The 25,471-nt window shown below is 42.3% G+C and overlaps 1 protein-coding gene across 2 annotated transcripts in view; it reads right to left on the minus strand.

Annotated features, from left to right (window-relative positions):
- The window catches only part of GLI3 (GLI family zinc finger 3), a 256,152-nt gene that overhangs the window by 162,322 nt on the left and 68,359 nt on the right, over positions 1-25,471 (minus strand). For both annotated transcript variants that reach the window (XM_039526928.1, XM_039526927.1), the window contains exon 3: positions 7,565-7,807. In XM_039526928.1, the coding sequence (XP_039382862.1) occupies positions 7,565-7,807 (243 nt within the window). The remainder of the gene's footprint in view (positions 1-7,564; positions 7,808-25,471) is intronic.

Below are 25,471 nucleotides of genomic sequence, written 5' to 3' on the forward strand. Positions count from 1 at the left end.
TTTACAAGGATCACTGTCCTTTTAAATGTAAGTTTCTGAGAACAGCACCCATCCACCCACAAAGAGTTAGAGGTTGTTAAACTATGGACAGCGGACCACAGAACACTGCTGGTGGCCACATGGTGTTGGCTCCTCTTCATTACTTTCAGCAGCGAAACTGCATTAAAATACAGCCATAAGTACATAAACATTTTTCTAATATTACTTTTTCATGTTAGCATTTGCTGTCTTTGCCACAAGTTATGCAATTGTGAATGCAGGGAGAGGAGTTCATTAATCTCTGTATTGAAATGTGGTCCATGCTATAAAAAACTTGAGAACCCAAGTTGTAAGTGATTCAAGCAGTGTGTTAATAAGGGGTTAAAAGCTACAATGCAAGCTTTCAAAGAGCAAGGACATTGCAATGGTGTGGCTAACAGCGAGCTAATTGGGTAACTAGGTGTGAATAAAAGGAAGCATAGAGTATGGTCAAGAGGCTCTTGTCCTAAGTACTGAGCTCACTCGAAAGAAATGAAGGCTTGTCCACTAGCAACTCTGAAAATGGTTCACTAGCAGAAGCACTTACATTGCCTTAAGGCAGAACCATGTTCAAGTCTAGCCTCCCAAATGGAGGTCAAACATTGTGCTGAGAAAGGGTTGTACCACAGTTTTAAAGTTGTAGTGTGTAGACAGAAACAATGCTGCCTACTTCTAAAACACATTAAGTACCTTAACAAAGCAGAAAGGTGCTGCTCTGACAGGACTAAAAATAAGCTGAACTTTAAAGTTTGCTTTCTGCAGTCTGTGCTGAACATACTGGGATAAATTTTCAGTTATCCTGATACAAGCCAGTGAAGTCTTTTTCAGCCACTCCCAGGACCAAGTGTAGAAAGACTCCTGCGGTACTATGGCCTTCTTCAGCAAGCTCACGCATTGCAGAGTAGCCTGAGAAATGTGAAGCTACAAGTCAAGACTGCAAACTAGTCCTCTTCAGCTCTTGATTTTTGTTGTTATTATTCTTTATTTATGTTGTGGTAGCTTCAAAGAGTTCCAGTCATGGACCAGGACCCAATTGTGCTAGGAGCTGTACAAGCACAAAGTTCGTCAGCGACCACGTTGCCTGTGGTTTGCCATAAACACTTACGCTGTTTCAGGTGAAAAGTTCCTATATATAAATCCCTTTTTTTGGTGATAAGCAATATCACAATCTAAAGAAAAAATTAATGCTTCAGCAAGCACGATAGCGTTTTGATGGCACTCAGCATAGCCACGTGGGGGAGACCTATGGTTTGTTTCCAGAGATAAAGGACTAGAAGCACCCCAAAACCAGCACACAGAGCAACTAGAGAGGAGAGTTGTTTGGCATTACCAACCCCTCTAGCCAACTCAGAATTTGACAGAATGTGAAGGGTGTCCCATCCGGTGTTCTGCTGCTGAAAATATGGAGGCACAGCGGTTGTAATGTAGGGCCACCAGGGTTTGTCTAACATGAGTATAGAGGCAGTGTGACAAGATGCCCACAGGGACCCAAAGGTCCACATGTCGAGGGGCTCAGAAACCTTTAAAAAGGAAGTCTTAAATTCTAAATCACGGATGTTGTCTCCTGCAAAGCAAAAGACTCCCAACAATCAGAAACTATAAAGTTTCTAAATATGTACCTGTCAAATCAAATTGCTGGAATGGATAAATATTTTAATATCTATAGCCTGAGACTCATAAAAGAGAGCAGCAGCACGGCATTGCATTCTCAAGGTGAGACAGAAAGGGGCTATGGAACCGGGAAGGGTTTCTTCCCCCCTACCTCTACCCCTTCTTAAACTTTATTTTTAAAAAGGACTTGGCCCACTGCATCTAGGTGCCTAAATGGAAGAAGAGCTTCATTGAAAATCTGTCCCCAGATGTGCGTGTGGTGCACTTTGGAAAAACTGGTCCTGCAGACTGCATTGTAATTGTGGCTTCCAATTAAAAATAAAGTTACTGGTAAAAGCCCTATAAAATCCAAGGTCAAGATTTACAAACAAGTATTTATTTAAGCTGAAAATTAAAAACAAACAAACAAACAAAACTTACATTATCTCAATTCCTATTCCTGGATCTCTTAGGTCCCTTGTGCCATTGAGGTGCCTATGGCACAATCTGATTGAAAAAACGTAGGAAACAAAAATGGAGTGAAAGACAAATGTCTTTTATTTTGCTTTTACGTGCTATTCCCAGCTGTGAATCTATCCGCGCAGGGATCCAGGCAGAGGCAGCCACTCTGATGCCCCAGACTGAGTACAGCGAGGAGCTCCAAAACAGCGGCAGGACTTCAAAGGAGAGTGTTGCACTGTGCTGAACATCCCAACAGCAATAGCAGCGGGATGAACACTGCGCGGCACTTTCAAACTTCAGAAACTTCATTTCTGAGCAGTTCTGCAGCTAAAGAGGATACACTGCCCCATCTAAAATTTTGAACAAAAGCTGCCACGGATCCCAGGTTTGGTTTTGAGAACACACAGATTTCTCTGTCTGTTTGCAACTTTTATAAGGCACATGTCACCATGACAACAAAGCACCAGAGCTGGTTGAAATTCTTCCAAAATTAAAAATTTTGACAAAAACATTTTTGCTATTTTTTTAACCATTTCCCCACCACTCTACTAAGCACTAAACTAACATTCAGTTTTGTATTAAACACTTTATTTTATGAAATATATTAAACGCTTGGATTTAACTTTTTAAAACAACTCTTCCCTGATTTTAATTTGAACCCACTCCAGAAACTGTTGTAAATGCACAGTATTATTACTGACTTGAATCAATCCCTCCCACGGAAAATGCTGCAGGAGAGACTTAGGAAGTAAATCTCTACAAGGGTCCCTCACAGATACACTCCTCCTAATGTCCAATGAGAGAGGTGAAGTTTGGCCCCACAAAGACTGGCCATACCACCTGCCACCCTCCAATCTTGGGAATCCACGGGAGGCCAGAGTTGTGGTAACAGGAATTCTCTGTGTCTGCTACAAACACTGGGAACCCCTGGGGGAACTCAACAGAAAAGATAATATAGGTCCCTCTGGACCCACTCAGTTTCTGCCATATATCTCTGACAGACAACAGACCCAAGAAGTGCCCCCACAGGATCTGGAGGAAGATGACGGGAACACTGCAAAAGATGCAGCTAACTCCCATTCCATGTGAAAGTGAGAAAGATCTGTTCTTGGCAGGTGGGGGGTTCCTCCATGCATTGATCAGTCAGCAATGACCTAGGCTACTATTATCATCTCAGTTATAGGGTCAGTTTCATAACAGAAAGAAGGCTGCCTGTCAAGAGTAGGTAAGAAAGAAAAAAATTTATTAATGCCCCCAAACTGGAGTTTCCAGATAACAATTCACATTCACTGAAATAGGATAAAAAATTTTGGCAAATACTTGCTGATTTATTTTTTTTCAGTACATGAACAGGTGCATCCAATAAGCTGCCATGTGTTGTTAATTTGGTCAAGCCTGAACTGCTCCTCTTTGCCTCTTGGTCACTTTGCAAATTGATTCTGAGATGCCACTTGACACTACAAGATATGATCCAGTGCAGTTATTAAGGGCCTGATCCTCCCCACCCAATGCAGTGAATAGGAACTGAGGACACTCAGTATCTTGCAAGGTAAACGCTTTAAAATGTAAAATCCCCCCTCCCCCAAGAAAACAGTGTAAGTTTCAAACACCAGCAGAAACACATCCCTATAGAAAAAGTGGGGCAAGGACTCCTTTCAACTATACCCCTGCACCCTCACTGACTTCACGGGCTGCAGAGATAGCAGAATGCTGTCTATGCTGTTCGTGAACATCTTTCACAGAGACTTTTAAATCTAAGCCAACTGAAGTGTCCCTGCCTTTTACATAAGCTAATTCTTTGAGCTTTACTAATTAGGAACTAACAGTTCCTTCAGATGAGTTGTGATACCCAGGACGACTACCAGCAGTATGTTTTAAATCAAAGTGTTTATAACAGGAATGATTCATTTTTTCCATGAAGAATGACAGGCGGCCTTAGCACAGCCATAAAATTGCATGGGAATTAAAACTGGGGAGAGAATAACAAAAGGAACTACCTACCCCAACCCCATCTCTACAGACAGAATTTACACTAACAAGAATCAAAATAACCAATGTTGTATGAAACTTCAGAAATGCAATGAGATCTGTAACCATGCCAAAAAAAAAAAAAGATTTCCTTAGGGCAGGTTTACATTTGAAAGCTGCAGTGGTGAAGCTGCACCGCTGTAACGCTTTAGTGAACATGCCACCGTGTCAACGGGAGAGGCTTTCCCAGTGACACAGCGCTGTCTACACCAGGGGTTAGGTCAGTAGAACTGCATCGGTTTAGGGTGTGGATTCTTCACCCGAGCGATGTAGTTATACCAATGTCAGTTGGTAGGGCAGACCTGGCCTTAGTAAGGACAGAAAAGATGTAGCGTGTGAAAGGAAACTATGGCAATTTTGTCATCTGCCCTAAAACCTTTTTTAAAAAAAAAGTGGATACATACAATAGATTAAATGGATGTAAGAACCGTGGTTCCAATAACTCTTTCACTGTAAAGATAGAAATGAAAAACAAAAATTGCCGAGCGCTGCCTTGGATATCTTTTCCCTCTCTTATCACATCTAAGACAAATGACACTGGCCCAAACAGGAGGCCACTCCCTCATTCTCAAATGTTAAATGGTTGAGGTTCTCTAGAGTGGTACATTAAAAGGACTGTCAGCCCCAGAATATGTTTCAGCACTGCTCTTTGAAAATCTAGTCCACTCAAAGCATATCTTCAGCTCCCCGCTACTCTCTGCAAGAGAGCAATCACCCCCTCAGTGATGGATTTATTCCACACATATGTTGTAAATATTGGAAGTAATAGTTACCATCACTCTTTTTAATTAAAAAACAAAAACCAAAAAACAACCCCCCCCAAACCCACATATATAGAGACACGCACATTTACATGTAGAAATGTGAAGTATTTGAGCCTTTTCTAATAACTGCAGCTCCTGGAGCGGACATGCATTCCACACACAATTGACTTAAAAGCTCTTTTTTGCTGCAATAAAAATATACAGATGTCCTCTTTCAAAAAAAATTATTTTCCCTTTTCCTGTGTTACAGGAAGCCTACCCACACTTTTAAACACAAAGTGGGTATATATAGAAGCACAAATTAGCCATCTTGAAAAGTCTGTATTTTCCAACCACAGGAAAACTAAGGCATTACTGTGAATGTTTACATACTCGGCTACATTGGATTAAAGCAGTATTTTCTCTCCATCTGCCCAGCAAAGCTGGCAAGAAACTGCGGAAGAAAGTGGACAGCCTTTCTGGTTGTTTCTTCACCTGTTGCTACAGTGGGACTGGGATGTGATTACATTATTCAGTGTTCTTCATAAGGACTACTAAAAATGTCAAGCTGAATACAATCACTGATTTGATAAAAGCACATCTTTTGTATATAAATGATGCAACTAATATGAAAAATTAAGTCTGTCTGTCTTCTTTGCTATAAATTTAGCCAGATGCTCATTCATTTAGTTGTCCTCCTGTATCAAATCTATTACAGGTAAGCAGAAATGTGATGGGGTTTTATATGGTATTAATTGCTTGAGGGATTTTACAAACCAAAAAGAAAAAACTGTAAAGAAATTCCCTTTAGCAGCAGTGAAGTAGATCTGCCCAGCTGATGTTTTCATACTTTGGGCACTTTTGCGGTTTTGCAGGACTAACTATCCCCCAACCTCTCCTTTGTGCATGCTAGTTAGATGCAATCTTTTGTTTTCTATTAACTTACTAAGAAACTTGCTCCCAAACCAATGCTTCTGTGCAGGCCACGTCACAACAATGGTAGCCAGGTGCTAATGGTCAAGGTGTGAGCACATTAGGTACATTAAACAATGGTGACTGGAAACTAACAAAAAAACAACAACAACAATTCAGTCGCAGGCTGAGAACCTGTTGCCAGTTCTGCAGTAGACACCACGCAGTATCACTAGCACCTGTGACTGGTTTAGGAAGGGACACAGTAGCCAGTCAGGGGTCAAAGTAGCATTTGTCATCACTGAAGTCACCTTAGAACTCTCTGCATCTCAGCTCTGCAGTAGTACAGTGCACTCACACAACTGTCATATGCTCCCAGAAGTCTCTTCATTCATATATTTTGCATTTACATGTGTTAGAAGCTATGATGTGTGAGTCAAATCACCAATGACATGCAAACTAATATTTCTATAGGCTACTGCTTGACAGTAGTAGTAGTTCTTTCTGCATGTTCTGTGTTCTCCTGCAGGCAAGTCTGTCAGCAGTACGCTGTATACTCTGCGCACTCAAAAGATGAGTGACTAACTTGCTTAAAGGGTTTGAACAGGATGGGGGGAAGGGGGGAGAAAGGCAGCAACTGAAATGTCATGTTAGAGGAGAGCTGAAAACCCCCACCATCAACTTTTCACTTAACAACTATAAAGACAAGTGTTCATTTTCTTATCTAGCCTCCATCTTTATTAACAATCAGACTCTGTTAAAATAAAGGCAGTTGGTGAGACTTAAGGTTGTGAGAGACACACTTTGATCTGCACCCTGAGGAGTGCACATTCCCTTTTGCTGCTAGCCCAACTAATGAAGGGATAGAATTAGCTTTTATCCCTGGCACTTTCTTTAGCAAGAAAACATGCGCTAATCAGCTGTCCTCACTAATCAGTGGTCTGGCTAATGACCTTTTGCCTTAAAACACTAAAATTTCTGAATTATGTGGAGGAAAAAAAACCACAGACTGGCCCCTCTTTGTGGGTCTTTAGCCTATCATCTGGAACTGGAGACTGGAAGGTTAAATGGCAAATCTGTATCCTGACAAGGTGATAAATCTATAATCAAAAGGCACTAGTCTTGACACCTCAAGATGTTCATTACTACAGAACTAAATGATTTTTTTTAAACTAGAAGCAGATGAAAAAAATTGCTTAACTCCCTCATATTTTGCCTGTGGAGAAATCCATTCCACATCTGTGTTCAAGTGTCAGTTACTTTCTGACTTTTTATTAATGCCTGAGCAGGACTTCAGAGGTTGAAACCATTCACTTTTTTCAGTAACTCAGGGGGACTGTAGCTGGGGAGAAAATGACAAAACAAAACAAAAAAATCTCTTTCCAAAAGATGTGTTCCCTCCTTTCTTTAAATTGTAGTTAAAATAGCTTTTAAATAATTGTTTTAAAGCCTATTTGCTTTTCTTCTCTACTCTTTTTAAATTAGGGCTTGTTTTTTTTTCATGTGTTGCTATGAGGGTGGAGCAAATATAACATTTGATGGTTCATGAAGATTAGCAACAGATGATACATGCCCTACTGAAGTCTCTTTTGCAGAGGCCTATGCTAATTTAGGGATACAATGTAAATGTTCAGAACATTTTTCTACATAAACGAAAAGAATAAATATTCTTATATTATCTTAGACATATACAGGAAAAATGATTCATCCTGAGAGAGATGAAAAGCGCCAGTACAAAATGCAATTAAATACGACAGCTTCAGTATCCTTCCAATCTTGCTTTCTGAAATGAACTTGCATTCAATACTCACGATAATGAGGATCCATGTAACCATTCCTGGGGTCCATTGCAAAAACCGTCCCACGATAAGGTACAGAAGGCTCAGAAAGGTGCGATATAGATCCATGGATCTCCTTCTTTATTAATGAGGCCCTTTCCTCACTAGATGTTGAAGGCTCTTCACTGATTTTACTGAGGCCTTGCCCACCTTGTGGCTGCATTGTGATTGCGTTTCTTCTCTCTCTGTGATAGGTCTGTCCAGGACTTTCATCCTCTGGGGAAAAAAATGAGAACGAGAGAGAGAGAGAGACTTTTAGACCACTTATAGCAAATAAAATAAAAGTACTTTTTCCCCCTTTTCACCACTTTCAAAGCCACAATGTAAGTTTGTGACAGTAGGTGCATGTGTGGTTATGAAAGATGTTCTGGGATAAAAGCTGAAAAAACTAGCCCACTCAGACCAAGTGGCAGTTGAGCAGTAGATCATCATCACCCATTCACTGATGCATTTACCAGCGGGGCTATTAATCCTACACGAACGGACACAGACTTGCTGTTTTCTTGCCTCTGGGACAAGTAGGCTGGAATTTTTGGCCGCTTGACTGGGAGGAAAAAAACAATTTGTCACAAACAGGAGAAGATGAACCCTACTAGCTGAGACTAAATCAAGTCTAGCCACCCACTGCTGCTTTGTATTTGCCACTGTGCTGCTCCATCCCAAAAAGCTGCACTGTTAAAAGACAAGAGCCTGGAGTAATAGAAAAGGCTCTACTCATTAAAATTAAGGTAGGCAACAGTATAATGCATTTATCCCGTTCTAGTTACTCAGCAAGCACAAGGTACGAGCAGTAAAGTCACCTGCTGTAATAGCGTCACCCATATATGTCGAGATGTACAGACTTCGAGGTTAACACTTTACAGCATTGAGTTAACATCTTGCACACACAAATACATAAAAAATATAGTTAACACGTATCTGTATGTGACCAGTATGGGTGAAATTCAGCTGCCCTACATGGAACCCAAATAACTGGATTTTTGTGGCTGATATGCAAAGGAACTAGGAAGGTGAAATCCAACCCCCAACCTAGGCCAGTGCCCAGCGCTTGCTTCTCCAGGGGATGCACTACCTGAGTGTGTTGTTATGGCCACGGGATCAATGACATCACTCATACTGTGGACCTTTGGCCAGTCTCTCTCCAAGCCACCCTCTGACAACCTTTAACTTGATTTAAGGGGGTGCAAAGGACCCACCCATGGCTACTCCAACGATGCCTCCCACACAAAGCCCCACCCTATATGTATTATATACACACACATTTAAAGAGACGCAAGCAGTGCAGGTGTTCAACCGTTAACCACACACTTTCAGGTACCTTTCACATGAGACATATGACTTCAAAGTTCCATCACCTACACACATATCTACACCCTTCTGTCAGTAAATCACTGCTTATATAAGGGCAGAAAGAGAGCTGGTTAACAATTCTGTAATCACTGGCTGGAGTCCTGACCTATATCTACAAAGTCAGAATATTTGGTCTCCAGATTCCTGTTTCCAGAAGGCCCACTTTATAAGTATGCACTGATAAATATTGTCCTACATAAATATTAAGAGATATGTTCACAAACAACTGCAGAAAATTGTTCGGGAGCTCATCAAAAATTCTGGTGCAAAAACAGATAACAACAAGAACACTAACCAAAAACACAGTTAGGGAGAAAAAAAAAGTATGGGCCACTATTTTATAATTGACGCACCAAAAAAAGAACAGTTCAGAATGATAAGAAGAATCCAGCTTTAACTGTCAAAGGTCAGAACATTCAAAGTTCTGGCTAAAACTTCATCTTTAACTCCCCCTCTTGTGCCTACTCAGTAGAGGGATAAGAAAGCATATAAACCTAATCTAATCTCTCACAACCTCTACACCAGTGTGACTCCACTGACTTCAGTCGAGTTACCCCTGATTTTCACTGCTGTAAGCGAGTTCAGAAAGGGGGCCCGTGCATACAGCAATATCTAAATGCATCAGGCTGAATTCTGGCCACTATCTAAACTAGCTTTTATCAGTCTACAACTTTATTTTAAATGTAGCGTTTTGGGCACATTTTTTCCCAAAAAGTAGCACAGAAAACCATCAGTGTAGTTTGTGTAAATGTATGGATTATTTGTACATTTGCAATGATCATATCAACCCACTTCTGGAGAAGAGCTAGTCATTGGGCCCAGTTCCTCCATGTTCTCCCATCTGTGCACAGAGGACTTGCAGGATTGGGCCCATGGTGAAGTAGTTCATATAAATAGGGACAAAAATATTGCAGAGCTAACAATCTTTGCCTGTTTTTTCCCCTTTGTGTTAATATGCATAAGCACTATTCTACTCTCTGGATTAATGGGGTTTAAAGTTTTCCTATTTTTACACTGAAGCTGTTTTTAGTTTACAACTTATATTAGGTTTTATACAACTGCTTGTATAACTTAAAAAATAGTCCAAGTAATTTTTCCATCAATTTTCTCTCTGGCTCAAGCCTTTTATATGAAGTTTCACCTTAGCGTGAACTTTTGCAGATGAGATGCAAACTCTTAAAAATAGGAGATTATATTCTATTTGAAATGCTGACATACCTTTAACTAAAGCAGGACTAACCTATGCTACTATACTATGCTGAAGTGATTTGTATAGCAACATAATCAATTTGAAAATCAGATAAGGATTTCATTTCTTTTAGTCTTCATGTAAAGTTAACATTTGTTAAATTGCCATCCCAGAACAGAACAAGAAGTCCATGTCTGTTTGAATAATTCAGTTTTATTCTGTCCCTCTCAAGACCTGCATGTGTCAAGAATCAAGGCACCAATTACTGGTATGAAATGAGATGATTTTTTTTTTAATTGCTGACTGAAATTCAAACTTACTTTTAACAACTTTGAAAATTAAAGCAAAATGTGTTTCATTTTAATAAATAGCCCTTAAAAAAGAGAAAAAAAGAAAAAATATTTTCCAACACCAACAAATTATTTTTCCTCATAAAAATAATGCTTACTGTTTAGCTACTCAATCATTTTTGAACACTGCTTCCCCTTTAAATAGTCACACAGAAATATTTTTTTAAGTAAACAACATGGCATTTTTGCAATAATAAGGAAATCCAATGGATAAACATTTTGTTAAGAGTTTACTTCATACTCTGCACCACAGAGGTGCTTTTGATACAGGAGTAGAAGAAAAACTTGACAGTATACGCACTCCAGAATACAAATAGCCGAGTGATTTGAAAGAATTCTCTATACACTGAAGGGAAACTTCTTGCAATAATTCTGCCTGCTCTTATAACTGCAGTAAAACCACTTCAGCGAGCCAAAAGGCGAAAGCTGTCTAATCTCATTCTGTTTCAGCTGAATTGTTCAATAAAGTTTAAGAGTAAGTGCAGACACGCTGCGCCAGGCCAAATTATTGACAGAAACATACCGTCCACCATGGCAACAAGTGGGAGTCTATAGCAAAAATGTAAGCAAACAACCCACTTCTCTAGCAGCATCTGCCAATAGATTCTTACAATGGTTACTGCTATCCTATGTTTAAAAAACGGCCTGCTTTAGGGTCAAAAGAAACATCCGATTTACTAAAAAGTTTCAGAGAGATGAATGATTTAAAGTCAAAGGGCCTGATTCTCCTCTCACACCTGTTTCGTACCCCAACGTCTTAGCACAGTTTCTCCTGACTTACTGAGGTGTTACAGAAAAAAAATCATGCCCAAATGATAAATTTGCACTAGCTTCTCCTTCTCCACATGTGTCCCCACTGAATGATAACTAGCTAGTAGCCACACACACGTGTAACAAGTACTCAGTCGGAACTATCAAATTAATCCAAGATTCTCCCATCTAATGGGAAATATATTTATTCTTGGTATTTAGCCATACTCATTTTTTTAAAATATAGCACCAAAAAAAACTTTGTTTTATTAACAAATCTTTTCAAAAAGCTTGTAATTGATCCATTTGCCTAAGCAAATGCATTTTTAATTATTTATTTTGTTTTCCTAACAAAAAAGAAAAAAAAATAAGGGAAACAAACATCAACATGTCAGTCCACTAAACTTCTTGTCTCCATTAAACTTTTGTTTGTTTGTTTTCATTAAGGTTCTGCAGACACAAGTGGAAACTTTTTTATTCCAAGTCTTTTAAAGTCAGTTTCACACCACTGCTTAAGATGCTGAAGCTCCCCTCAACAAAATTCTGAGATGCCCACATTTAAATGACAAGTCATCATTGTAGCTAAGGCTGCATGCGTTAGGCTTTATAATCATATTTCTATATGCAACTTGCAACTAGCATTATTGTCTTGCAACTGATTAAGGAGGACACACGTCATCTGGGTAAGAGAACAGACAACATACTTACAACTCAGTCCAAAAGACCCTGGCTTACTCTCTCCAAGCTCTTCTCTTGACCGAAATTCTCTAGCTACGGGTATGTGGACATTCCTCTCTCTCTCTCTCCCTCCCTCCCCCTATCTCCCTCCCTCTCTCTCAGAGGCAGTGCTTCTCCCATTAGAGGAATTAAAAGTGGTTGGTGCCATGCTAAATTTAACAAGCTCATTAGTATTCTTCCTGTGTGCTTCCTAGTGAACTCTCTCTATTCAAGCAGCTCTCTCTAGCTGAGGGGGTCAGGCGGCTAATCATTAAATCAAACTAATGTCACCCTATCACAATCGGCCTAAGAGAAGGAGGGTTTATTATTTCAGTTTATGCTAAATAAACGGTTTTACAAATGGTCTCCAAGCAAGGTCAACAGCAGCTTCAATTACAAGACAAACTTAACAAGAGTTGCTATAAACCAAGTGCTCCGTATTGACTTAAGCACAAGATCTGCTCCGCATATTGCCACTAGCGGGATTGTACAGGAATGCATATTGTAAAATAAAGGAAAAGGTAATCTTTTCTTTGCCAGAATTTGTGACTGCACAGAGACTGCTCATTCACCTCTCCCCAACCAGCTAGCTGCTCAGCTCAATTCACCCCACACAAAGGCTGAAGACCAGACCTCAATGGACCGAGTGAAACATGTTCAAAACTAGGCTCTCTATTGTGACTGAATTTCTTAACATCTTTTCAAAAAGCGGAGAATGCCTTGAGGCTAAAGGAAGAAACAGGCTAATGGTGAATTGGGAATACTGAGCAAATTTCAGAGCCCTTTCCTCCTAGCTTTTGAGGTTGAAAGCAAGCTCTTTCCTTTCAAGTTTCAAAGTCCTTTTTCCTCCCGCAGTGTCACAGAAGGATTTGAAAAGAAGGTAATTGTGCTCACAGTCTCCCTGATCAGAGCTTACGTCCTATTTCTGGTATTTCGGAATACTTCTTGCAATAATGGTGCATATAGCTCAATCCCTTAACCGTCCTGCACTCTGCTATTGCTCATTAAATGAACAATTGCTGGTATAAAATGCCTTTTATGTTCAAGGTCTGGATATAAGATAAGCATTCTAGTACTCTAAATTTGGTTTACTAAGGAAACTCTCCATCATTAAATTACAAAACTGTAGTCAGAATATCAGTTTTTCGCAGAAAAGTAGCATTTTTGGTTGCTGTGAACCAAAATGGGGGGTGTGTGTAAAAAGACTGAATAATCAGATTCTTAATGGCATAGATATCTAATAAAGAAGCCATTGTCTGTGTTTTTGAGACCCAGTATTTTACTATTTGGAATGATGTAATAGAGCCATTGCCAACCTCATTAGTGAATGGGTGTTCTAAATTTCTTGCATATATACATTGATTACCACTTTTTGACTACCCTCAAGCAAAAAGCAAGCAAAAAACCAAAACAAAACAGGTAAATATATTTTGCTGGAAAAATACACCTGTAGAATTATGGCTGATTTATTTGATAAATTCCACAGTACATGTATTAACTAAAATTTTTCTTACTATATGTAGGAAAGTTTAAATCCAGCACCTTGGTCCCAAGATTGTTATTTTTTATATTCTGAACAACTGCACACATAGGAGGTGATTTAGAGACACTGACACAGATACGTATTACAAAATTCTTAACGAGTTATAAAAAATACAGTCAAGCCGTATCACAGACTACAAAAACTGATAGTAAGAACTATGCTTACTTTATTCGCAGTGCTTGAACATACATTGTACAAACATTTTGTGCCTTACAAACAGTATACCTTATCTAAGCTAACAATTTAAAATGGACAGTTTTCGACTTAAGCTATTTTTTCACTATCGTATGTGTGGCATTTTGCAAACATTATTTGAGAACTTTAGAATACAGATACACAGTTCTTTCCCCGCTTTTCTTTTTATCATCCTGTTCCTTTCTTTTTGTCTTTTTTTAAATTTCTGCAGAAATAAAATAAATTGAAATAACTGGAGAAGAGTTACTGTGAGAGGTACTAACTATGGACCTTAGCCTGTCAGGTGTAGTAGCGCTTACTACTGTAAACAGTCCCATAAGCATAATGCCAGGTAGCAAGAGTTTGCAGAACTGGGCCTTTCTTTGTGATATGAAAATTTTACGAGATAGTGTATCCCTATTATCTTATCAAGATTACCTTCATGGTGATTATAATAGTGCACACAGTACAGTTCAAATTTGCATTCCATCTTTTGTTTCAAAACTGAGCACAAGCCCAGAACACTCTGTAACAATGCAATCCCTATGGAGTACAGGGCTTGATCCTGCACTCTTTGAAATCAATGTCAAAGGCCCTACTGACTTCAATGGTGCAGGATCAGGTCCACGTAGAGTCCAAAGTCACACTGACAGCAGCAGGATCAGGCCCAAATCCTTCTTGAGCTACATCATTGGGTGCCCCGGGAGTAGCATGTGGTTTAGAACTCTTCTAAAAAGTTTGAACAACAGAAGAACTTTCTTTAATTCAAGTCAATAACTAGCTAGATTTTTTTACCCAGGAGAAAAATTAAAATGTGGTAGGAAATTTAAAGGCCAGCTTTGGGTCAGCTGCAAGCAAAACCCCACTGGCTTTAATTGGGAGTTTCTCTCTGTAGGACTGCAGCATTGGGCCCATATTGCTAAAATGAAAAGTGCTTAAATAAACCTGATTAACTACAAAAGACCAGTTTAAGCTCTCAAATCATAAGCAGTATATTCCCCATATGCCACAGAAGGGGGATGCAAAGAGAATACCTGCACCAATGCAGGTGCACAAAAGCACTGCAAGTCAGTCCGCAGCTGCAGAAACCACCTTGTTGAGTACAGGCTCCCGGGCTGCTTGTGTTCTCACACACAAAAGGGAAAAAGTGTGGGCAGAGAGCAGGGCCAAGATGCCTTGTACTGATCCAGTGCAGAGAATTCATGGGGCAGAAAAAGAAACTACACCTGCATATTACTGAAGGTAATCACTGGGGGCTTGAGCCTTTCCATTGACTTTTACAGGCTTTGGACCAGGTCACCGAAGCTGCTTGCAGTGAACAGAATTCCTGTACAATCCTACTAGTCAATCTGGCTGCTGCTGCCCGAGTGAGTAACCTACCCAACCACAGCAAGAGCCTGATCCTGAGAGATGATGAGCATCCTCAACACCCACTGAAGTCAATAGGAGTTGAGGGCCCTCAGCACTTTGCAGACCCAGGGGCTCTAAAGAAGCAGGCACCTGCTTCTGAAGGAGCTGGACTGGGGAACTAAATCTGTACAGGCTTTAAAAGAGCAAATAAATACAACTGAAATCCAAATAGCTGAAAATCATTTTTCTTCCTTGCTGACTTCAGGGCTAAGTGTTTCTCCCATTACAGGCAGTGGGTTATTGCTCTGACACTTAACGCCATTCAGCGAGTGCAGCCCCCGCACTCCGGTTTAGGTGTTTGTGACGTCACTGACTGCTGCAAGAGAAACACAGAAGCCCAGGTATCAGCAGGCGGTGAGCTTTTACCTTCTGCTAGAAGGCCCAAATCCTCCTTGCTTTCCTCGCGCAAGTAATCCCAGGGGTTCTGTGGAACTATTCATGCAAGTAAGGCAAGAGGGATTTAGCCTCACATCCAGCATCAGAAATGCTCAGGTGGCTGGGTATGAATGGTATATAGAATACAAACCATCTCTGAGATGCTTGTTGACATATGGAAACGTTATACGGACTGCTTAGCTCAATGAGAAAGAATCTCATAGCAGTTGTAGAATCACTACAACTACAACGATAGGTCCAGCAAAAAAAGAAGAAAAAACTAAATACAGCAGGGGTAGACATCTACAGTCATAGTTAACTGCCAAATTTGCAGACACTGAGTTGTACAATTTCTCCCTTTCAATTTGTATGATTTAATTTTAATTTATATTTTTATAATAATTTTAATTTTTTAAGTATTGCTACTTAAGAAATGAGAAGCATTAACATAGTCCCAAATAAAAACTTGAGATTTTTTACTGCCATTTATCAGAAGTATCTCCTCCTCTAGGAAACTCTGCAAAGACAGTGAGCTGCTGTAAGTCTGCCTCGACAAACTAAAATGTTTGCTTTGAGTCTGTTGAACAGAGCTAGGATCAAACTTAGCAGTTTAAACACATTTCTGGGCGTACTGCTCTCCCCCAATATTGAAACACTTCAAAGGCCAAGATTCGCAAATATACCTTGGAGAAAAGTGACTCCGTACTTTATGATCTGACCACTGGCAACTATTTCTCAGGAAGGAGAATTATCCTCAACTTCTTGCAAAGCACTAAAAGGTTCCTCTGATGAAGAATTTGAAAATGTTATGAAGTTCCTTCTGTTAGCCCATTATTAGACTGTTAGTCACTGCTTACTTTGAGTGGGCTAATTAGTCACATCAAAGAAGCTACAATAACCTCCCAGGAGAGGTTGTGGGTTTTTTAAATGTATTTCTCATCTGATACCCACAGATAGGAATAAATGTGCTAACAGTTTAATTTCACTTTTGGACAGGGAGACACATCCTATGGTATTGCCAGTTTGTACCACACCACATTGGTTATCTGGCCTCAAAGCTGGTTTAAAAGGCCCAAGGGAGATCCTCCAGCAGCACAGAGCCAGAATAGCTACTCCCTGCCACTACTGGTATAGCAGGAAAATGGGTATGTGGCTAGAATACACCTGCACTACATCAATCCTCAGCTGTCATCTCAGCTTCCTGCGGCTGTTATTAGCCTGAGTAAATTAAATCAGCCTTGCTCAGAAGCTGCGCCGGGGCCAAGAGAATGCAAAGGTGAACTTTACATTTGCACACCATTGCATTTTGAGCAGGTCAGCCACAGCCGATGATCTGGCCCTCGAGATCCTAAAAAGTTAATATAATTGGCCTTCTTATATGCAACAGAATTAAGATTTCCTTCCTCTTTCTCAAACAGACTCAAGTGGGAAAGCGTAACAAGTAGCCATGCACTAAGCAGTTTAATAACAACACAGAACCAGGTAAACCCTTTTAGTATGGTAGACTGTGCCCATTTCAGTGTGAATGTACTGTTGCATCCTCTAGTGCCATTGTGGTTAAGATTCTGTCAGTCCTTCCATTATATCCCCATACTTCAGGGCTTTAAAACATGACCTTAAAACAAAAACAAAACAAAACCAACCAATGTGCATGCTATATTTCATAACAAACATACTAGTCGGGTTGTGCTCTGAGTTATACCCCACACCACCTCAACTGAAGTCAATGGGCAAGTTCTAAGTCAGAACAGAATTTGTTTGTTAATTAATTATATGATATAGATACAAACAATACCCTGGCTTACATTCTGCCCAAACATAATGGCTTCATGAGGTTGCATGAGGTATGTAAACTTACACACGCAAATGTGTATTACTGCATTTCTTATAAAATGTCTATTGACCATTTAAAAAAAACTATAATACTACAAAACAAATTTTAAAACATATCAGGTTTGGGGTGAGGGAGACCAGTTAAGAGCCCTGAAAGCCAAAACAGTTGATTTTTAAATAAAACATTGCTGGCCATTATTCCAGAGAGCAAACTAGGCCCTTCTAAAAATGACAGTTATTAATAAGTGGAAGCTAGCAACCACATTCCTGCATCTTTATTTTTCTCCCCCTTGAATTTAGAAGGCGCTAAGTTGATGGTCCTGGACCATGAAGTCTTCTGTTTATCCACCAAACAGGTACAGCAAGTGCAAGGGTTCAGAGGCCGCCCACCGTGCCCACTCCATATCCCTTCAAGCCACTCACACACACACACACACACCGATAAACCCCCCTCCCACCTGAAAAAACGGTTACCTATCTTTTCATAACTGTTGTTCTTCGACATGTGTTGCTCATGTCCATTCCATTCTAGATGTGTCCGTGCCCATGTGCACAGTCTTCAGAGATTTTTGCTTCAGTGGTATCCGTAGAGTCGACTGCGGCACCCCCTTGAGTGCCACACTCATGTGCTGGTATATTAGGCACCACTGGCCCTACACCCTCTCAGTTCCTTCTTGCCAGCAACTCTGACAGAGGGGCAGGAGGGCAGGTAATGGAATGGACATGAGCAACACATCTCAAAGAACAACAGTTACGAAAAGGTAGGTAACCGTTTTTTCTTCTTCAAGTGCTTGCTCATGTCCATTCCATTCTAGGTGACTCACAAGCAGTATCCTCGGAAGTGGGCTTGGAGTTCACGGTCTTGTGGCTTGCAACACTGCTCTACCGAAGCCAGCATCATCCTGGGCCTGCAGGGTAAGTGCATAATGGGATCTGAATGTGTGGACAAACGACCAGGTGACCATACTACAGATGTCCCAGATAGGCACTTGGGTTAGGAAAGCGGCTGAAGAGGCTTGTGCCCTAATTGAATCGGTGGTTATGATCGCTGGAGGGGGTACCTTTGCCTGATCATAGCAGTAGCGAATGGAGGCAGTGATCCAAGAAGAAATTCTTTGAGCAGACACTGGACGACCTTTCATCCTGACGGCCACCATGATGAACAATTGTGTCGACTTGCAAAATGGCCTGGTCCTTTCAATGTAGAAGGCTAGAGCCCTCCTGACATCTAGGGAATGCAACCTATGCTCCTCAGATTTATGTGGCTTTGGAAAAAAGACAGGTAAGTAAATGTCTTAGCCCGTATGAAACTGTGAAACCCTCTTGGGCAGGAAAGCCGGGTGTGGCCGCAGCTGGACCTTGTCTCTGTAAAAGACTGTATAGGGTGGTTCAGAGGAAAACACCCTAAATTTCAGAGACCCTGCGGGCAGATGTTATTGCAACCAAGAACGCAACCTTCCAGGAAAGAGAAGCAGAGAGCAGGAAGCCAGAGGCTCGAAGGGGGTCCCTTGAGCCATGACAGCACAAAGTTCAGGTCCCACAGAGGGACAGGGTCCCTGACGTGCAACTAGAGGTGCTCAAGACCCTTGAGGAACATGGAAGTCATGTTCTGGGCAAAAAACAACCTACCCTTGAGAGGTGAATAGAAGGCCAAGATAGCAGCCAAGTGGACCTTAATTGATGAAAGGGACAGGCCTTGAAGCTTGAGATGCAGAAAGTAGTCCATGATTAAATGCAGTGAGGCCCACTCAGGCTGAATGCCTTTATCTGAGGTTCAATAAGCAACACACTTCCATTCGGCCAGATAGGTTGCTCTGGCGAAGGGCTTTCTGCTGCCCAACAGAACCTTTTTGACACCAGCCAGCAATCTTGTTCCTCTGCATTTAAACATGCAGCAGCCAAGCCATCAGATGCAGCACTGACAGGTTTGGATGCAGAAGCCTGCCTTGGTTTTGAGACAGCAGCTCCGGCGGAGTAGTAGATATAACAGAGCAGCATGCTGAACCAGTGCTGGCATGGCCAAGCTGGCGCTATGAGGATCACCTTCGTCCTGTCCTGCTTGATCTTCATGAGGACTCTGTGAATTAACAGCACTGGAGGGAAGGCGTACAACAGCGCCCCCGATCACGGGAGCAGAAAAGTGTCCGACAGGGAGCTTCTGCCAATCCTCAAATCGAGTAGAAAACATGGCACTTCCTGTTCTGGCTGGATGTGAACAGGTCCACCCGGGGAGTTCCCCACCTCTGGAAGATGATGCTGTCCACCTCTGGATGGAGTGACTACTCACGGCGAGACGAGAGGGTCTCGCTGAGGCCATCTGCCAAAGCGTTCCTGGCCCCAAGGAGGTGTGCAGTTATAAGATGGATGTTGTGTTGTACACAGAGGTCCCAGAGCCGAAGGGCTTGTTGGCAAAAGGCAGGTGATCTGGCTCCACCTTGCTTGTTGATATGGAACATAGCCACTGTATTGTCCGTGAGGACCTGAACCACCCTGCTTCTTATGTGAGGTAGGAAGGCTTGACAGGCCAGGCGAAATGCCCGGAGCTCCCTGACGTTGATGTGTATGGAGCGATCATGACTTGACCAAGGACTTTGTGTGCTGAGACCACCTAAGTGGGTTCCCCACCCCACCCCAGGTCCAAGGCATCAGAGATGAGGGTCATCGATGAGGGCGGAGCTGCGAAGGGAACTCCCTCCAACACTGATGAAGGATTCTGCCACCATGTGAGTAATGACAGTACGTGGTCCAGGACCCTACACGGTCCATACAGGGACCCAGCTGTGTCTGTTGGGGATGCAGACTGGTGCCAGCCACACCTGCAGGGGCCTGAGGTGGAGCTGTGTGAGCTGGACCACTTAAGGGCAGGCTGCCATGTGCCCCAACAATCACAGGCACATTTGAGCAGTGGTGAGAGGGTGGGCTTTCATGCATGAGATCAGGTCCGCCATGGCTTGGAACTGGGCCTCAAGGAGGAAGGCTCTGGCCTGAGTAGAGTCGAGGACCATTCCAATGAACTCTATGCGTTACTCTGGAATTAAGGTTGACTTTTTCTCGTGTATTAACAGCCCAGATCCCAGCACGTGGAACAAACCAGATTGGGATGCCGCCACACCTGATTCCGGGACCAGCTCTTATTAGCCAGTCATCGGGTAAATTTGAACATCCCGGTGCCTCAAGTGAGCAGCCACTGGTGCTGTGCACTTTGTGAACACTCTCGGGGCTGACGAGAGACCGCAGGGCCGTGCCATGAATTGGAAGTGGTGCTGGCCCAGCACAAAACGGAGGAAGCGCCTGTGCCCTGGGAAAATGGAAATATGGAACTATGCATCCTTCAAGTCAAGGACAGTGTACCGGTCTCCCAGATCGAGGGGATGATGGAGGCCAGGGGGACCATGCGAAATTTCAACTTCTTGAGAGACTTGTTGAGGTGACAGGTCCAAAATGGGTCTGAGGCTCTCTTTTGCTTTCAGGATTAGGAAGTAGCAGGAGTAGTACCCTTTTCCTTTCATGTCCCAAGGGACACCCTCCACTGCCCTCAGGTGCAGGAGGTTCTCGACCTCTTAAACGAGAAGTTGCTCATGAGAAGGGTCCCTGAAGAGGGACAGGGAAGTAGGGTGGGAGGGAGGGTCGGCCACAAACTGCAGCATGTAACCCAAAGATATTACATCGAGCATCCAATGGTCTGAGGTCAGCCGTGACCAGGCCAACCAGAAGGGGCGCAGGCAGTAGAGGAAAGAGTAGGAAGGTGGATCTCACGATGTGACTGGGGTGCCATCCTTGAGAGCACCATCAAAATGCCTGCTTCTGGCCTCTTTGATTCCTGGAAGGCACAGGCTGAGCAGTCCAACGGTAAGATGGCAGGTGTCACCACTTAGACCACTTGTCTCTATCCTTTTTCCTGTAGATGCTCAGCCAGGGAGTTCCTCAGAACCTAGACTAAGGATGTGGAGGAGGCAGAGAATGGAACGGCGTCCTGGCTTGCTGATGGGTATGAAGGCCGAAAGAGTGGAGGGTGGCACAAAAGTCTTTAAGGCCCTGGAGCCTTGCATCCATGTGCTCGGAGAAGAGCCCTTCCCCCTCAAATGTGAGGTCCTGCATCAAACAGGAGGTCCTGCATCTCCTGGGATAACCCAGAGGACTGTAACAGGAGCTGCGCCTCATGACCACCTCATGACCAGCCTGGTCGCCGAGTCCATAGTGTCTCAGGCCATGTGGGGGCCCCTCTTGCCATTGCTGTGCCTTCTTACACTAAAGCAGTGAACTCCTGGGCTTTGTCCTGTAGGAGGGCCTCCTTGAATTTGCTGAGGGAGTTCCACACATTAAAATTGTACCTGCCTAACAGGGCCTGGTGGTTAGACACCCGAAATTGCAGTCTGGCTGTTGAATAAATTTCCCTGCCAAACAAGTCCAGTCTCTCGGTGTCTTTGTTTCTTGGTATGCCACTGACTTGGCCCTGCCCATCCCTTTCATTGACAGTGGACATGACCAGTGACACTGGTGGAGGGTGTGTGTACAAATATTCGAACCCTTTTGCAGGGACATAGTACTTCTTTTCCACCTTCTTAGAAGTAGGTGGAATGGAAGAGCGGGTCTGACACAGCAATTTGGAAATCTTAAGGATCCCTGGTGGACAGGAAGTATGACCCAGGCCAAGGTGGTGGAGGATATAAATTAAAGAAGTTGTCTGACTCCTCTGCCACCTCCTCAATTTTCAAGTTCAAATTAGTAGCCACCCTTTTAAGGAGGGCCTGGTGCTCCTTGAAGTTGTCGGGGGGATTGCCCATTTGGAAGGGGTCCGCCACCGCTTGGTCCACAGACAACGACAATCGCACTACCACAGCAGGGGTGGGTTCCCCTTCCCTCTCCAGAGATGGCTCCTAAGGGATGGAGCCCACTGTGCTGCCCCCATGTCGGATTCGATGCTGTGTTCTGATTCTGGTGCTGGTGAGGTATGGGGTCCGATGCCTAGGAGCCAGCAGTGGGGTCCGAGCGGGAGGGCTCCGACGCAGGACGCAGCGAAGCCCCCATGAGGCGGGCCCTCAAGCAGATATCCCGCTCCTTCTGGGTTCTAGGGCGAAAGTTGTTACAGATTCTGCACTTGTCCTTTCTATGGGACTCCCCCAAGCACTTCCAACAGCTGCCGTGGGGGTCACTGTTGCACGATGAGCATGGTTTGAAGCCAGGGGAATGGGGCATGCCCCGCTCCGGGGCGAAGTCCCAGCTGGGATGCTAACTACTGAACTAACCTAACACTTAACTTAATGGCTAACTAAGTACCTACCAACTATATACAGAGAAGATGGACAATGGGTTGTAAAGAACCAATAACGCACTTGCAATGCAAGACGAGGTGCTCCAACGAACCGTCGGGGCAGTAAGAAGGAACTGAGAGGGTGTAGGGCTGGCGGCGCCTAATATACCAGCTCATGAGTGCAGCATTCAAGGGGGTGCCACAGCCAACCCTACGGATATCGCTAAGGCAAAAAATCTCTATGACTGTGTACGTGGGCGTGCACACACCTACGATGGAATTGACATGAGCAAGCACTCGAAGAAGAAGAAGCAGCAGCAATTTCCTGAAAACTCTGAAAAAATCATCTCCCGCAACACACACCCTTCAGGTTTCTCTGCTGGGCGGGATACACTAGCCCATTGTACAGAGATGCACATGGCCATATTATAGCTGCATATATATATGGCCCTTAAATTCCAACCTGCCCTTAAATCCCAAACTCTATCATCAGATTTAAGTGAATGCCAGAGTGGTTCCAAGGGACTGGTGCATAGTATGGGCAAAATGACAGAGAAATGGAGATTTTGGACAGAATACAAAGAACAAGTTTCTTCTATCATAGTCGGACTCCCCAAAGGCACAAGTTTAGCGGCCTTGAAGGATAGTTATACATACAGCTATAATGTATAGATTTATCCTGGCTCTCATTTTTAGCCTGCTTAAATCTTAGTCTCACGAATCCCCTCACCTAGGGAAGGAATAACCTTCAAAGCTTTGCAGAGCCGGTTTGAGTCAGATAAAAACTGAATAATTAAGACGGTTAACCAATGTTTGCTGAGTTTCAGAGCTCCCCACTCCCAGAAATGTGCTGTCTCCCCTTTGCCTAACCACCCCTCTTCAGAAACAAGCCCTATGACCCTCATTCTCTCCCCTCTGCCTGATGCTGTTGGAAGGGCTCATGCTATCACTGGAGGTGACGCCTGAACAGCCTGTATTCACCACTAAGGTCTTGGAGGGGCAGATAAAAGGACATTAGTTCTTCTGGATCTTCAAGGGTTAGCTCAGTCCCCCTTTCCTGTTTTATTTTGGGAGAGGGGGCAGTTCAGCCTGAAGCCCTACCAACCCTATCCCTCTACTCTGGCATGTTCTGAGCTGAGAGTAGGGACGTTTTCTTCTCTCCACCACTGTGCAGTAGAAGGACTATAAAACAGCATGGAGATAGGGCTGGTTCTTAACCAAATGTTGTCAGGGCTCAAAAGAAGGCTTACTATTACTTGGACTGTAGGGATGAGCAAAAGTGCTTTGAGAATTAGTTTTTTGAGACAATTCTTCCTATCCCTAATTTTACCCCTCTTGTCTTAATGCTCTATAATATTTTTCTACAGTTCAGAATATTGTTGCTAACCATTTTTAGGGCTATCATATATTTCAAATCATCATTATGTGATGTATATCTGAGGAAGGATGAACAGACAGATCATCAGGAATGAAACTTGTAATTTCACAGAGGACGTTTCAGAAACATTTTATTAAACTTTTGGCTTTCACGCTGAATTTATTTGCTGTGGTAGGTTCAAATCAGAATTTTAAAGTTATTAATCATGTTTCAGTGATTCCAGAAATGTACAATTGGACAGAACATTTAACATTTTTCTTTTTTTCTTTTTTTTTTGGTGCTTTAATACCCTAATTAGTTTATGTAAAACTAAACAAACAAGCTTCACAAAAAAGGACAGTTAAATAAGTGTATGCTTTATGGAACGTGAGGGAGAAAACACTTAAAAGCAACTTCACTTGGATTGTTTACAAACAAGCATAAACAAAAATTTCACTGAATGCTGCTCAGGAGTATAATCCACTCCTGCATGCTGAGAAAGAATGTGAAGCTGTTGCCAATAAAAGGGGTTTCATACTAAACAAGAAAGTTCTCAAAAACAAAAGAGGGTTATCAAATTATAGTAAATGTAAGTAGCCTGTTTTTTAAAACAAAACAAAACTAGGATTTGCTTCTTAAAATTCACTACAAGGAATTGTAACCATTCCTAAATGTGCCACAGGCTTTTCCATCCAGGCAATATTAAAACTAACAAGATTTTTTTAAATTTCTGTTAATTATAACGTATGTGCAGTAACGAAGTGCAGTAGTGCCACATTCAATCAGAGGAACTGAAGCAAAAAGAAACAAAATTCATTAAAAAAGAGGCCTCCTACTGAAAGAGAAAATTTTTTAAACTAAAAACACAAATCTGTACAAGCATTTCACAGGAATCTCTCATAATGGGTTTGAGCCTACAGTTCTTACACAGGAAAAACGTATTGTGGTAGACTCATAATGGAGTTTTACATAGAAAAAGACTAACCACCAATCTCTTCTCCAACTTCCTCTGTTGCCTTCAGCAAGTCACTTAGAGCAGTGGTTCTCAACCAGGGGTACACATACCCCTGCGGGTATTCAGAGGTCTTCCAAAGGGTACATCAACTCATCTAGATATTTGCCTAGTTTTACAACAGGCTAAATAAAAAGCACCAGTGAAATCAGTACAAACTAAAATTTCATACAGATGATGACGTGTTTATACTGCTCTATATACTATACACTGAAATGTAAGTACAATATTTATATTCCAATCGATTAATTTTATAATTATATGGTAAAAATGAAAAAGTAAGCAATGTTTCAGTAATAGTGCGCTGTGACACTTTTGTATTTTGATGTCTGATTTTGCAAACAAGTAGTTTTTAAGTGAGGTGGAACTTGGGCGGTACGCAAGATAAATCAGACTCCTGAAAGGGTACAGTAGTCTGGAAAGGCTGAGAGCCACTGAGTTAGAGCTTGTTTACATACAGTTCAGACTGTTGAGGTGGGAACTGAGTGTGCACTAGCATGCTGACCTGAAACTCCCGTGTGTGGATGCTGTAGCATGAACTAAAAGGTACCTAATTTGTATTAACTTAG

The sequence above is a fragment of the Mauremys reevesii genome, linkage group 2, assembly GCF_016161935.1.
Source record: "Mauremys reevesii isolate NIE-2019 linkage group 2, ASM1616193v1, whole genome shotgun sequence".
NCBI classification, from domain to species: domain Eukaryota; kingdom Metazoa; phylum Chordata; order Testudines; family Geoemydidae; genus Mauremys; species Mauremys reevesii.